The sequence below is a fragment of the Corvus kubaryi genome, unplaced genomic scaffold (assembly GCF_017639235.1).
Source record: "Corvus kubaryi isolate FWS band 111438036 unplaced genomic scaffold, C.kubaryi_AGA036_p1.0 77, whole genome shotgun sequence".
In the NCBI taxonomy this organism is placed as follows: Eukaryota; Metazoa; Chordata; class Aves; order Passeriformes; family Corvidae; genus Corvus; species Corvus kubaryi.
In genome coordinates this window covers 1567501-1582018 of record NW_024582064.1, presented here as the reverse complement: position 1 = coordinate 1582018, position 14518 = coordinate 1567501, and the positions used below count along the sequence as shown (strand labels likewise).

The following is a 14518-nucleotide window of genomic DNA, read 5'->3' as shown; positions in this document are numbered from 1 at the left end:
AGACTTGTATGACATTAACCTTTTAGCCTAATAGGTTTTAATTAGTAAGGGGAAGAGTGTATTAATGTAAAAAAGCTTTGGCTTTTTCTAAGCATCAGAAAACTGCCGCAGTTGAGCTTCATCTAACTGCATCCGCTATTTACCTTTTCAAATTTCATATATCTTCCTTTGAGATACTTTCCAATTATATTAATAATGTAAAAATGAAAAAAATTAAATGCATAAAGCATATTTTATTGTGATTACGTGTGCTCACCTCAACTTTTTTTCCAACAGTATCTGAAAGTAAGGATCTGCCTGATGCTGTTAGAACAGTGCTAAACCAAGAAATGAATCGGCTTTTTGGAGCAACTAATCCAAAGAACTTCAATGAAGCTTTCCTTAAAAGGAACTATGACTCACTGCCACATAGGTTATCAGGTATTTTGCTTTTCTCCTTGTTTTGCCCTACTTCTTCATTTCCTGTGCTTCTCTGGCAATTGTATCTCAGTATCAGCCCCAGTGATGTAACAATCACTCTTTCACTCAGGAGTGCTTTTCTTCTCTATTTGTGTTTTTCTGACAACATGATTGCCAGGTTGTCAGTGGTTTTCTTCAATTTTCTCTTTGTCCTGCTGAAATGCAAATGTTGGGACCTCTCTGCCCTGTTGTCTCTAATGTGGCTGAATGGTTTTTTTAATTCTTTGTTTGGAACTTCCCTTCTACCTACTTAGGTGTGAAGCTTTATGCTCCAAGTTGGTTCCATTTTGAATTACTGCTGGAGAGTTCAGTCCCCCCTCCTCCTCATATTATCTCTATTTTGTGTTTGTATATAAGATGGTTTTCATCATCTACTGGGTGATGAATCTTGTTTTTCCTCCTGTAGCTGCCAAAATGATGTACTATTTAGATCCTTCCAGTCAGAAAAGGGCAGTGGAACTGGCAATGACCCTGGATGAATCCCTTATTAACAGAAATCTTCAGGTAACATATTTATAAATTGTAAACAACTTCTGTTGTATCTGTGGAAGCTTTAAACAAAATTGGGAGGTAAGAGGAAGCTGAAATCATTGCTGTACCTTATGGTAAAGAGGTCGAGTTGTGAGAGAAAGGGGTGTCAGGTTCATCTGAACTGAAATATTTAATACCGTTTTTACACATTTAAATTAATTTAGTTTTGTGATAATATGAAAATAGCAGCAGCAGAAACCATATTACCAAAGGTAATGGAAAACTTACTAAATTTGAGAGAATTCACAAGGCGAAAGAAAAGGTAGTAGTTTGTCTGAGCTTTGGCTGCCACCCAGGCAACTGTTCACAAGAAAAGGAGTGGCCCAGACTCTGGGAAGGCTTTCCATAGTCAACTTTCTGCAAGCTCTGGGAGCTACTGTAGGTTTAATAAAAGCTGCATAAGCACAGTTTTGCCTTAGCATGTAGTTAAGTGAAAAGCTTACCAAATTTTGAGTCTTTGCTCCATTGGTGGTCATGAAATAATCTCCCTGTGACACTGCCTCCATGCCCCTTTCACCACTCCCCCACCTTCATCTGGGAAGACTTTTCACTTCTGACTTGCAATTTACAGTAGTCTGTGTGCTCAATTTTTTAGATCTATTGCAAGTAAAATTGGTAAATGTTGCTTTAAAATTACTCTTTTGTGGACAAAAATTGGAGTTTTCCACCAAACATCTCTTATGAAACATAGTGGGTTCAACAGAACTTTAATTGTGATGGATTTTAAGTTCACAGCAGAATTTTTGGGCCAGACAGAGCAGGGAAAAAGAGACAGTAAAGGACAATTTGTCTTGATTTATAGACTTGTTTAGGATGTTAAAGATTCAGATCCTTTCTCTATTCTAGCTGTTGTGTTATGGGATGGAAACTCATGTCTTTTATATTCTAAGTACCCATTTAGCATTTTTCTTAAAGTTGTCTTTGTTTGGGTGTTGGTTTTTGGGTTCGGGTTTTCTTACTGTTTGAGTGGTCTCAAAGAACTTAATATAGATTATCAAGAGATTTAGAAAACAAAAATTATTTGCCTTCTATTTGCTGGTTTTTGCCTGTGAGTGGGATTCTGGGAACAGGACTGGGGAAAGATTAAGTGTAACCAAAAAAGCTTGGTTGTTTTGGAGGTGCAAACTTGGTAAGACTAGAGGAAGCTTTTACCAACTCAGCAGTGCATAAACATCCTGTACACTGCATTGTGATAAAACTGAAAAAATGTTGAATTTAAGCATTTTTGGTGCCAACGTAAAGTAAGAGTTGGACTTCTACTGAACTTCTAGATGGGAAATTGAAAGTGCCCTAAAAATGGAGAATCTGAAGGAGTCTAGGTGTTTGTTGAAAGGCATTTTTGTGTGGAAAGAGATCAAATTTACTACATTTCATTCTAGTAAAGACCAACTGTCTTGGAGCACACTGCAGGCATAAAACCTGATATATTTGACCTTCTGTGGATGCCAGTGTTGCAAAGAGCAAATGTTAGGAAAAGGGATTGTTGAGGAGAACTCCATAACCCTCCAGCAGGAGGACAGAGCAGTTAATTCCAGTACACAGAAGAAATAAAAACTGTACTAAATGTCAGAGGAGCAGGAAAAGACTGCCTTGCTATGCTTATAATGCCTGCACACAGCCACGGGTGGGTGAATGCTGCCAGGCTTTAGTGGAGCTCAGTAGGTTGGTTTCTCATGTTTGGAATGCAAGCTGAAAAAAATCCACAGGAAATCTCCTTTTCTTCTTCTAAATCATGAACAAAAATGGACAGGAAACTGCATGTATCTGAAAAAATGTGGTAATATCAGAGTAATTTGATTCGATTGAAAGGTATATTATGAATTGCTGAAATGGTCAGTGTGTCCCAAGAATGGTTGCCAACTAGTAGGAATAACATTTTTTTTTACGAAAATAAGAAACAAGTGACAAATTAGTATTTCATTTTACAGTCAAGATTTCTAACTGTGTTTTAGATCCCTTTTTAAACTGCATTATTTCAAATCAGACTACACTGGTATTTCATGCTATGTTTAGTTAAAATGTCATTTGATATTGAAAGGAGGTGTGTGGCCCTTGGAGCAGATTTGTGGCAGAAATACAACTTTAAATTTGTCTTGTGAGATTATTCTTATCTCAGAAAGCAAAACTGCTGTTTGAAACCTGGAAACAATAGAAGTTTTTCTTTGTAGCATTGGTTTTCAAGTGTTCAGCTGAACATTTAAAAAACGATAACACTTTCTTTATTTTTCTCTTTAATTAGACTTGTATGGAGGTATTAGAAGCTTTATGTGATGGTAGCCTTGGAGACTGTAAAGAAGCATCTGAAACTTACAGAGCAAATTGTCATAAGCTTTTCCCTTATGCTTTGGCTTTCATGCCCCCTGGATATGAAGATGATATGAAGATCACAGTTAATGGAGATAGTTCTGCAGAACCTGAAGAACTGGCCAATGAAATATGAACAACTTTATTGGAAAAAAATGACGTTGGACCATATCTGGTGTATAATATTTTTGTCACGCACCTGCTGAATTGTTCTAACTTAGACAAAGAACAGAAGGAAAAAAGCCTGTTGCCTTCAAATAGTTTTACTTCTTTTTATCCTGCTGACAAAGTATATATATAAAATATCTAACATATTACTGGTTATAGGTTGTTTGGTTTCTTAAAAATTAAAAGCTGCTAAAATTGAAAAAAAGGAAAAAAATAAACAAACCTTCTCCTCACCTACCCACCCATGTTTTTAAACTAATTTATATGAGACCTGGAGGTGTGTAGCCTTCAGAGCAGGTGTGTGGCAGAAATATTAACTTTAAATTTGTCTTGTGAGATTACTGTTATCTCAGACAGCAAAACTGCTGTTTTAGCACTGGATTCTTTCACTGAGCACAAAGAGTTGATGGGGCTTTAGCATCTGACTGATTTTGATACGGGGGATGATTGTGTCCATAGGAAGTATGCAATGTGAATCAGAATATACAGAGAAACCTGCAACATACGTGTTATGTTGGGGATGCTTGGACATACGGATATCAACCAGAATTAAGAAACATAGTGTGTTCAATAAGCTTGTTGTGTCTCTGAAATTCACTGTACACGATCAGTTTGGTGTTCTTGCACCACAGTTTTTACCTGAAGGAACCAGTTAGAAATGGTCTTTCTTGGAATTAAACTTGGGGTGGGGAGGGGAGAATCAACATTGCTGTTCTTGAGATGAACCTATCGGCGTATGTTGGCCAAACTTTTTAAAACTGTAATGCAAGAACCAAATAAAATTATGCACTGTGATGTGGCACCAATTAGAAAGATCGCATGCATTTTTCACATAGAGTGAAAACAAAATGAGAACATACCATGGCTTGAAGTTGCAAAGAGGAAAATTCCTGACTACCATTTTGACTGATCAAGAGACTAACAGATTAAAAACCTCAGCAGGCCTTGTTAATGTTATGCAGAAAAACAAAAAATAAAGTGCTGCAGTTTAGATACCTCTGGAACTTTTCCACAGTGTCACAGGTTTGTAATACTTGAAGCCCTACATTTCTAAGAATATATTTCTTGCTCAGTTGTTTCAGGCAAGCCCAAGACTTTGTAACTTTTAAGGGGCCCAAGATTTTTTTTCAATAACAGACCAGCTTCTTATTCCTGCAGTTACAGATGTAATTTCCTTTGTCAAACATAAGGTACCAAATATAATGCAATAAAATGTTTTGAAAAACAACTGTGTGAATATTTAAACCAATCTATGTTGTACTTTGACAGTGAAGGGGTTTGCTGGAGTGCAGCTCAGGGTTGACTTACTGTGCTGTCCAGTCATGCTAACAATGTCACTGCTGATGGGTGATCATTGAGTATAAAGTGCAAATGCATTATATGTAAATACTGAATGTCTGGGAAGTCCTATAACACAACGCTTTGCTACTTGGCTTTTAAGTTCCACCAGTGTTAGGCTGAATTTTGTTTTCCAAGTCAAGCTTCAGTCTACAAGTCTACTGTGTTAATAATATAGATAAGTGCTCAAATGTTTTCTTTTGTAGGCTCATCATATAAAACAGAGCAGAAATAAACTACAGCTTACAAAGTGAGTGCCTTCTTTGCTGCAGGAGTTCAGTTACAGAGTACCTGTTGTGTGGATACACAGCCTTCCTCTTCCACATAATGGAATTCAGTGATTGACATGTACAGTTAAGAAATCCTGGAAGACTTACTGGGGTTTGTAGTTTTCTAACTGTCAGAACAACAGGCTTTTGTTTACTGTGTCTTCACCTCCACTTTCTTTTCATGGTTAGCCTATCCTTGTGTACATTTGCAGTATGTGTATATATAACCTGCTGGGCTTTTAGGGACTAGAATACTGACTCTGGTATTGATGTCTTGATGTCAGTTGTTTCTGTGGCCTGAGATACTTGGACTGCATGTCTTCTGCAACTCCTGGAGATGGTTCAGTCTTGCCTACAGAAGCTGCAAGCTTTTGTCCTTGCCTCTTGAGTATTGCTGCCCATTTCTTGGCTTCTAATGCTTAAGCTGGAGGCAGATGAGTGCTCACTCGTAACAGATTGTTAATTGCATCAAGCAAATTATTTTTTTCCCAAATACTGGTTTTTTGGGGTGCTGCCTATAAATGGAATTATTTCCTTTACATTTTCACTGCCTGTTTTTGCATTGAAATGGACAAACTAAAAGCAGGAAGTTACTTGTTATCTTTTATTGTGCAAATGGGGAAAAGGGTGCTTCAGTGGGCCTTCCAGAAGTCTCCATCTATACATCTGTTGTGATTTCCCTAAAGACACTTCATAGCCTTGCTGAAAAGCATCCATACTGCTTCAGAGATGGTGCTTTTGGATTAAAGTGGTTACTCATCCGCTACCAGAAGACTGCAAACCCAGGACAGGAAACTAAGCCAAGAGTTTGCCTGAAGTCTGAGGTTCTTTAATTGGTAAAGAAATCGTTATTCCTTTCTCTCTTCTGTTAGATGCAAGGCTGACTTCTGAGGAAGAGCTTTTAAGAGCTGGAAATGAAGTCGAAATCCAGTGCAATGAGTCTTGTGAAGTGATAGCACAGAGTGCTGTGCTGCAATGGAAGCTTTCCTTTGTGTGCTGAGATCCAAAATTGTAATCACCGGTGCTTGGCTGCCAAAGCAGGTGAACAGGGATTGGTGGTCAGAGTGACCTAAAGTATTGGCATGACACAATGTGGTTTGATTCTTCATGATTTTCAGTAGAGAAGGAGGATTTCACCATCAGTGGAGCCACTGGTTATGACACATGATATGGGTATCTTTCCTGGGGACAAAAATGTTCAGACAACAAATTTGCCTAGATAAGAGAAGATGGTGCAAATGCGCATTGCATGAAGCAATGCCAGTCAGATGTGGGCTTGAATTGTAGGGAACTGAAAGTTGTGGTTTTCTGTGTGATGGTGGATGAGGTACTCGCTTTGTCCGTGTGGAGACCAGAGCATGCACATGTGTGAACAGGCAGGTAAAATGGCCACAAACCTACCTATTCAGTAACTAATTTCTTTGCATATTAAATGCCTTAAAAGCTTCTATATTCAACTTTTTTTTTTTTTCAGTAGAGGTCTTAATATTTGCATGTTCATAGGGGGCAGGCTTGTCCTGATACATGCTATGTCAGCCAGAACACAGAAGGAAGTTTGTCACCCAGGTTTTCCCCTAGCATGGGGAGCAAATTCCAAGTTTCCCAGGGAGCTCTCTAGGGCCAGATGAGGTGTTTATGATAAGCCTGTTAAATCTTCCTTTAGCATTTGGATTTGCCAGATCTGGAGGTGCTGCAACCATAACAGTAGACCCTGGAAGTTGGTGTAGCAACTCAGATTGAATTGTATTTTCCCTGAAAGAAAACACCCATGAGGGCAGAGTGAGATCAGGCCTCAGGAGCCAGAGGGGCAAATACAATTTCAGTATCACGTGAGCAAGATAAGTAATAAAACTTAAGATCTCTGTCTAATGTGATGTCTTTGGGGGTTGGAGCAATGGTGCCATCATTCCTGCAGCGCTCACATGCTGTTGCCACAGTTCTGCTTTGAACATGTGCTACTAATGCCAACAAGACCACTTGATACCATAATCCACCTCAATAGACCCAGATAAAAAATTTATTTTTCCCTTTTTGTGATTACTTTAACTGTTTTTCTAAGTGTTCTGTACAGAGTACCTAACTAGCTTTGAAATCTTTTCCCCTAAGGAATTTTGCTTTAAAAATGCTATTACTGTAATGTAAAAAGCTTGAACTATGTGGAAGTCAGAGTTACGCTTGTGTGATAACACAGTGTTTTGGGGTCCTGTGAAGGAAAACGGTGCAAATGTAGTGTAAGTAGACAGTTGTATCAGTAATTGATTGAGCCATCTATAAGTTAATTAGAGGTCAAGTTCCAGTTGGAGGAAAGTGGTTGCTGAGCATGGGGAAAGGCTCTTGCTTCCAGGAGCCTTTCAGTTATCATCTGTTCTGGGATGAGGTGAGGAGCAAAGGGCAAAACCTGTGGCTATGCTGTCATGATATTTCCTGGAAATTAAAGCTGCAGTCTACAAACACTAATTTTAATGGCTGTGTTGGGCAGAGACACTTTCCAGGAGCATACAGCCAGCAGTGGGAATGGCAAGGAGCAACTGATTGAGCAGCTTGGCAAAAGGAGACTGAAGTGAGTTATAAGGAGGCAGCATAATAGAAATTCCATTTTAGATTAAATATAAAATAGCTTTTTTATTACTAGAAAGATGACTGAAGCTGTAAATACTATAAATGCAGTCTTCCCATGCCAAGGAAGCTGTAAATGTGTATTACTTCTCGAGTGGTACAAGCAAAACCAGTAGTATGTTCACAAAGATTCTAACTTTGTATATTAGTCTTCATGTGAATCACGGCAGAAAACTGGGAGGACAAAAATTGTCCACTTTATGAGATATCATATCCAAGAGTTTGTAGTATTGCAAGAGAAATATTGCTAAAAAATCCAAAGCATCTTAGAATAGCTTCCATAAGATGTTTGTTTTAATTAAAAGTGTTAAACCTGCTAACTGTTCATAACAAAAGACAAAGAAGTAACTTTCACAAAATATTTCTGCCTGGCACTGCCCATTCAATATCTACCTCTACTAGTCCTAGTCTAGTTTGGCTACTACATAATTTTAGCCATTTAGCATAAAACATATGAAAAAGTGTCATTTACCTGGTTGGTGAATGTATGATTATGGAAAACATTTAAACTGTAATGCAATAAACCACAAACTTAGTGATTAAATCCTGTTGTTGGTTCAGTGCAGCAGCATATTTATTGCTTCATTGCTGATCTGTTCAAAAAAATCTTAATTATAAACTCCACCAAGTTACTTGCAATTGTACTGGGATTTGCTTTCCCTTCCAGCCTTCCTAATTGGTTAACAATGTTGTACTGTGTTTTTACGCTCTTCTCTGGTGGTAGCAAATATCAAAACTAGCAGGAAGTCAATCAAAGAATAAAAATGCTGAGTTCTGTTTGTAAATGAGTACTAGTGTTTCCTTGTAGGGTTCAGGGTCCTCCTTGAATGGCCCAACAGCTTTGTAATAAAGAATCCCTCGGCCAGTTCCCTTAATTCCCCTTGTCTCCTCCCAAGCTGATGAGCTGTTACTGGGGGTGCCGGTCTCAAAAAAAGAAAAAAAAGGTTAATAGGAAAAGGCTGTGACTCCCTTTGGAGTCAGGCTGGAAAAGAACCACCTTGCCAGGGAGCTGTCTATCCTAGCCCAGAAACTAACAGTATGTACAACAACAAAAAAATCCTTTGTGCTTTCAGACTACAAAGAGCCAATATGGGGATTTGGATAAATGGGTGTTCAGAGGCAAGCTGAATGAAAAAGCATTTGCTATTTTCCTCAGATACAATTTTTGGGGATTAAATAAAATAAGGCTTCTCTTCCCCATCCATAAGCCCTTCTGATCCCAAAGTTTTCCTGATCCAGTGTCCCAGAGTATCTTGCGATTTTAATCAATTAACATGCAAAATATGGTAATGCTGACAAATTGTAGCAAAAGTAGCCAAGCAGATACAGCAATATAGGAACCTATCGTGTTGTGTACCTGGCATTTCAGATTACCTGGAAAAACATATTTGTTAACAACTGTGTGTAACAGCTCTGATTAACCCTGTCTCCAGGGAGCACCAGGGCTGCAACACCTGCAGGGTCTATGGTTGTGGATGCCTGCAGGGAAGGTGGTGGGTGCGATACTTGAAGTGATAGCAGCGATATCCTCATATTCACCCATTTGGATCACAAAGGGGATCTTGTTTCAGGAAGGGCTCCTTCACACAGATTATGCTCTACTCAAAACCAGCACCCCTAAAAAATAGCATCCCTTCCTTATCCATGTGCTCATAACTTCATTGTTCTGTGGGAGGGAAGCAACATTTGTGCTGGGAAACTGCCTGCCTTGAACTTTTCATCCTTTGAAACTGCCCCCTTCCATTTCTGGGAACAGCTCCTTGTGATTTGAAGCACAGAACATTTATGAGGAGCCAAGGTAGCCTGGCAGGTTAGGCATTATTTTATCTGCATAAATCTCTCAGTTCTGGCTTTCCATCAGTACCCCTCCACTCCATCAGGTATAAAAGATCTTCCTACCACCATGTCATTATGCTTCTGGAATCTGTTCTGAAGGCCCCATGTGCAGTAGCAGAAAGACAACATCTCTCTGTGGTTCCTCTGTCCCTCAAAATGCTGGAGTGCATGCAAAGTGCCTTTATTCTCAATTTGCCTTCATGCAGTGAACCCAGGGGATGTGTAAATGCTCTTTACTTAGAGGAAAGTAAATGGGGAGCAATGATGTGGCTGTTGAGTGGATCGTGCAGAAAGACTGGCATTTCCATGGTAAGTGCAAGTGGTGGGTTTGTCAGGGCTCTTTCAGTGTCTGGTATTTTCTCCTGAACATCCCAAAACCAAGAGCCATGGCCCCATTCTTCTAAGAGGACCACAGAGATGTCCCTGAAAGGAGGAACAGTTCTGTTCCACTGCATGTTTTTTTGTATGATTTTATTGCAAAAATATGAAGCTTTAAACCAGACACTCCTTATAATCTATTAGGCTGCTTTTATTAATTATTTGCTATTTTTTCTTACTGTTGTCTTTATAACCTGCAAGAATTTTTATAAAATTTTAGGAAAATGTTGGCTTCTGGCTGTTTATAACGTGCATTTCAAGTATTTCTTTTCCTCACTGGAATCATCAAACGTTCGCAACTCTGCATCTCATTTCACTTGCAGTATCAGCCAAATATCTTAGTGAAATGTTTGAGCTGGGAAAAAAACCCAATCTTTGCCTTATTGCAGAGTGAACTTGTTTGTACTTTTGAATTCCTGTTTTGTCCCCTGGTCTTTTCACCATGTCCTTTATGTTCTGTTTAATATTGCAGGACCCCAATTGCACTGAAACCATCCTGCCTTTTCTAAATTGCAGTTACACAAATTGCATACAAGCAACGTGAAAAACGCATGGTGACCTAAATTTACCTATATGGAGGAACAGCCTTGTGCTGTAAGCTGGGCTGAAGCTGAGGAGGCAAATTGAGCTCAGTGCCAGGCTGCAGGCACTGGCTGTTGCCAAGTGTTAAGAAGAGACAAAAGACTGAAGCCACTGGAATAAGTCATAAACAAGCAGTACTTATCCTTACTTATAAGGATTATACTCTGAATACACTAAAAAAGTGTATAAATCTGGTATCTGAAAGGACATCTTAGCAAATCACCAGAAAAATACAGCTTTTGTCTCATACCTACCTATACTATCAGATGCATGGGCCCCATCTGTTTTGGGGTTGGTTTTTTTTCTTTTGCTACATACATTATAAATTGTTCTTCCTGGTGAGATCATAGTATTTGCAATAGCACAAATACATCATACTATTTGCTTTTGAACATTCCCTCACCTGCAGCCCTCTCAAAAAGGAGGTATTTGTGACTGACACCTTGAAGACTGATGTTCTTTCACAGGGGTGTCCTTTGTGCAGTGCCAGTGGCTACTATGGGGCTGTGTTTTGGATTTGTGCTGAACACAGGGTTGATGATACAGAGATGTTTTTGTTATTGCTGAGCAGGGCTTACACAGAGCCAAGGCCTTTTCTGCTTTTCATGCTGCCGCACTGGTGATGAAGTTGGGGTTGCCTGGGAGGGTGGGAGGAGACACAGCCAGGACAGGTGACCCCAACTGACCAAAGGGATATTCCAGACCATGTGACATCACACTCAGTATTTAAAGTAAAGAGAAAGAAGGATGAAAGGGGGCACATTTGGAGTGATGCTGTTTGTCTTCCCAAGTTACGTGTGATGGGACCCTGCTCTCCTGGAGATGCTTGAACACCTGCCTGCCCATGGGAAGCAGGGAATTCATTCCCGTTTCGCTTTGCTTGTGTGTGTGGCTTTTGCTTTCCCTATGAATCTGTCTTTATCTCAACTCATGAGTTTTTAGGCTTTTACCCTTCTGATTCTCTCCCTGCTCCTGCTGGTGGGGGAGTGATCAAGCAGCTCTGTGGGATTTGGTGGCTGGCTGGGATGAAACCATGACTGTGTGTATTTTTATTCAATGTTTTAGCTGAAATCACAGTAGGACTATGCCCTGCATTACAATAGTGAGCCTGGTGAAAAGGAGAAGAGCTTATTCTTGCAGAAATAAGTAATAAAACCACACCCTGGGATTAAACTATTGGAAGAAAAACCTGTTACCAGAAAATAAAATGCACAATATAACCTTACATTAAAGTCTTGTGAGTCAAGGTATCAACATGCATGCAAATCTCTGGGAGATCACAGTACAACTGGGTTTGTTTGCTGCCTGGGGATGATTTATTAGGGCATTGGTGCACACAGGTAAATATAGAAGCCTCATGGCATTTGATGACCCTTTGGGACATACAGACACCCTTAAGCACAGCATGTACAATGACAGGGACAGAGAAAGCAGGGACACAGTTTTTGGTTTAACATACACTTTGCTGCTCACTGGCAGTCTGCAGCTCTGCTGTCAAGATGCTCCCTGTTTTTTCTAATTCCCCTTGGATGAGCCATCCCACCAGGGCAGAGGGCATGCCCAGCACCAGAGCCAGGATGTGCAGGCAGTGCTGCTACAAGACTGGGATGTGTGAAGAGCCCAGGTTTCTGTGCCAAGCTCTTGATGCCGAAGTTACTGAGCTGTCACATCAGCTACCCAGACAGGCTTAAGGCTCATTCCAGACATGTAATGAGAAAAACATTCAAGCACAAACTAAAAATGGGAAAGCTTTTATTGCTTTTAATTTTCAGAAAGCTTTCTGGTTTATAGTTTTGACAAGAACAAGGGCATGGAAGTGAATGTGAAAGGCACAGTCTGGTAACCGGCAGTAAAGCAGCTGTGTCAAAACTTCATTTTCAGTGCAAAGATAATGAGACATTTGACTTTGTGATTTCAATACGGTGTGTTAACACTTGCTTTTTCAGTCTGACATACAGGGTCCTTGGACCCCATCTCCTAAAAAGCTGTTCTTTGCAGCTCCAACATTTCTGCCATCTGTGTTTTGTCATAAAGGAACATGTTAGTGGGGGGTCAAACTCTCCTTGAGACTTGCAGAGTCAAGTCTTGCAGTAGTAGAACCTTTCATTGCAAAACCACAGGACTTTTTCCTGCAAAAATGAAGGCTGTGAAGCCTCATACCAAAGCCCCACAAGAAGTCAGAAGTCAGAGGTACAGTATCTTTGCAGAAACTTTAAAAGCATTTTTAAACTACTTGTCATTAAATCACCAGGAAACACCCGGAAACTTTTTGATACCTTCAGAAAAAAACAAGTAAATGAGACAGCCTTAGACTTACACTTTTCCCCCCTTACTTGTTTCTTAACTTAGAACCTAGTAGACATTCTTTTTAGATATTGAACACTCTGCATTTGCATGGGACTAACACATTTAAATATTCCTTCAAGAGACAACAGAAATAACTATTCTTGAAATGCTAAGCAAGTCCAGAGACTTGCAACTATTTTCAGAATCCCCTTTCATAAAATATTCTACATCTGCTAAATAAAAATAGCTGTGAATTTAGGCTCTTGCATGTTCATTCACTGAGCACATCTGAAGAGCCCATTGAAAGTACTTGTCCTTGCACAAGACAAAAACCAAAAGCTTTTTCAAAAGCTTTTATAGCAAGAAGCGTTTTTAATTTATTCTGTTACTATAAATAAATTCAATTCTATTTGCTGGTTTCCAAATATATTGGAAAGGAAAAGGAATATCCAGAAATAGTCTGTGCTGGATGAAATGTAAGGATCTAATAAACATCTTTATTCCTTCAAGTATAGCAGAAGTGATGAAGTTTCCAGTACCACACTGAAATAGCTCACACAAAAGCATCCACATCTGAGAGAAAATTTAAACTCTCAGGTTTAAATTAGGTTATTTACTCTAAGTCCATTGTTTCAGGGGCCAGCTGTCTTCTTCGTGAAGGAGATTCTGTCTCGGGGCTAACAAAACAGGAACTATGGTGGCTGTTGGCAGCATCGTGAGGCAAATTCACTGCCAAGGTATTCGGGGTGTCCGCTTAAAATTAGCCGAGTACTAATGACTAGGAAAGTCCTCAGCCACTAGGTGGTGTGTTGATTCTGCCATTTGAAGTCCTCGCTGTTGACATAAAAGAAGTCAAGAGCTGTTGAAGAGTTCAGATCTGATTCTGATTCACTTTGGCCCTCCTGGCATAACCCAGATCAAAATCATTTAAATGAGTGGTTGGCAGACCCCGTGAACAGCTGCTCAAACTCACCTTTTAGCACACTAGACAGAGCCCACATCAGAGTACCCGTCACCAGAATAACCATTTCTATAATTCTTTGATCATTGGGCTATAGAGATGGGCTTGCTTGTGCTTCCTCTCCTTAGCCAAACACATTTTACATTCTGGCTGCAAGAACGAACAATTCTGTGCAAGGGACAGTAGGAACTTGAGGGTGGCACAACCTCCTCCCCCCACCCTTCAATCTCCTTTCAATAAAATTACTCCTTTTCTTTGACAGAATTAATTGTTTGAGAACATAAATGGCATCATCCTGTCTCAGAAGAGGACTACAGGGTGGAGGAACATCTCTACAGTCTTAGGGATTGGTCCAAGGGCAGGAGGAAAGGGAGTGACAAAAATTAAGATGGGCACTGTAACTGAAGTTGCTCTGAACTCAGGATATTTTAATGCTTTTTAAATTTTATCTACCCTGTTGTTTTTATATGAGTAATAATGGGTTGCTCAAAGCACTGTCCTTCAACCACATGACAGTTGCTCTATAGGATCCCAAGATCATTTATTATTTGTGCAGGTAGAAACCCCAAGTCGTATGGGGCATGTGTAGCAGGGTAAAAGAGGAGGACTCTCCAAGGTTATTATTAGGTATCTGATCTAAACCTTAGGAAGTCTGGCTCAGCTATCAGTTTGCAAACGCCCTGTTAGGGCAACAGTTCTCTCAACTACTGTAATCTACATTTGTTTTCCATTGTAGGGGTTAAACTCTTTAAAAATTTTTGCTGGTGGACATTGCTTAAACTCAACGTCT

At 39.7% G+C, this 14518-nt stretch overlaps 1 protein-coding gene across 1 annotated transcript in view; it reads left to right on the top strand.

Moving 5' to 3' along the window:
* NAA15 (N-alpha-acetyltransferase 15, NatA auxiliary subunit) overlaps positions 1 to 4690 on the top strand; it is a 36536-nt gene extending 31846 nt beyond the window's left edge. The window contains exons 18-20 of the mRNA XM_042051898.1: positions 277 to 420; positions 866 to 963; positions 3230 to 4690. Coding sequence (XP_041907832.1) covers positions 277 to 420; positions 866 to 963; positions 3230 to 3430 — 443 coding nt within the window. The 3' untranslated portion in view covers positions 3431 to 4690. The remainder of the gene's footprint in view (positions 1 to 276; positions 421 to 865; positions 964 to 3229) is intronic.
* The last annotated feature ends 9828 nt before the right edge of the window (positions 4691 to 14518 follow it).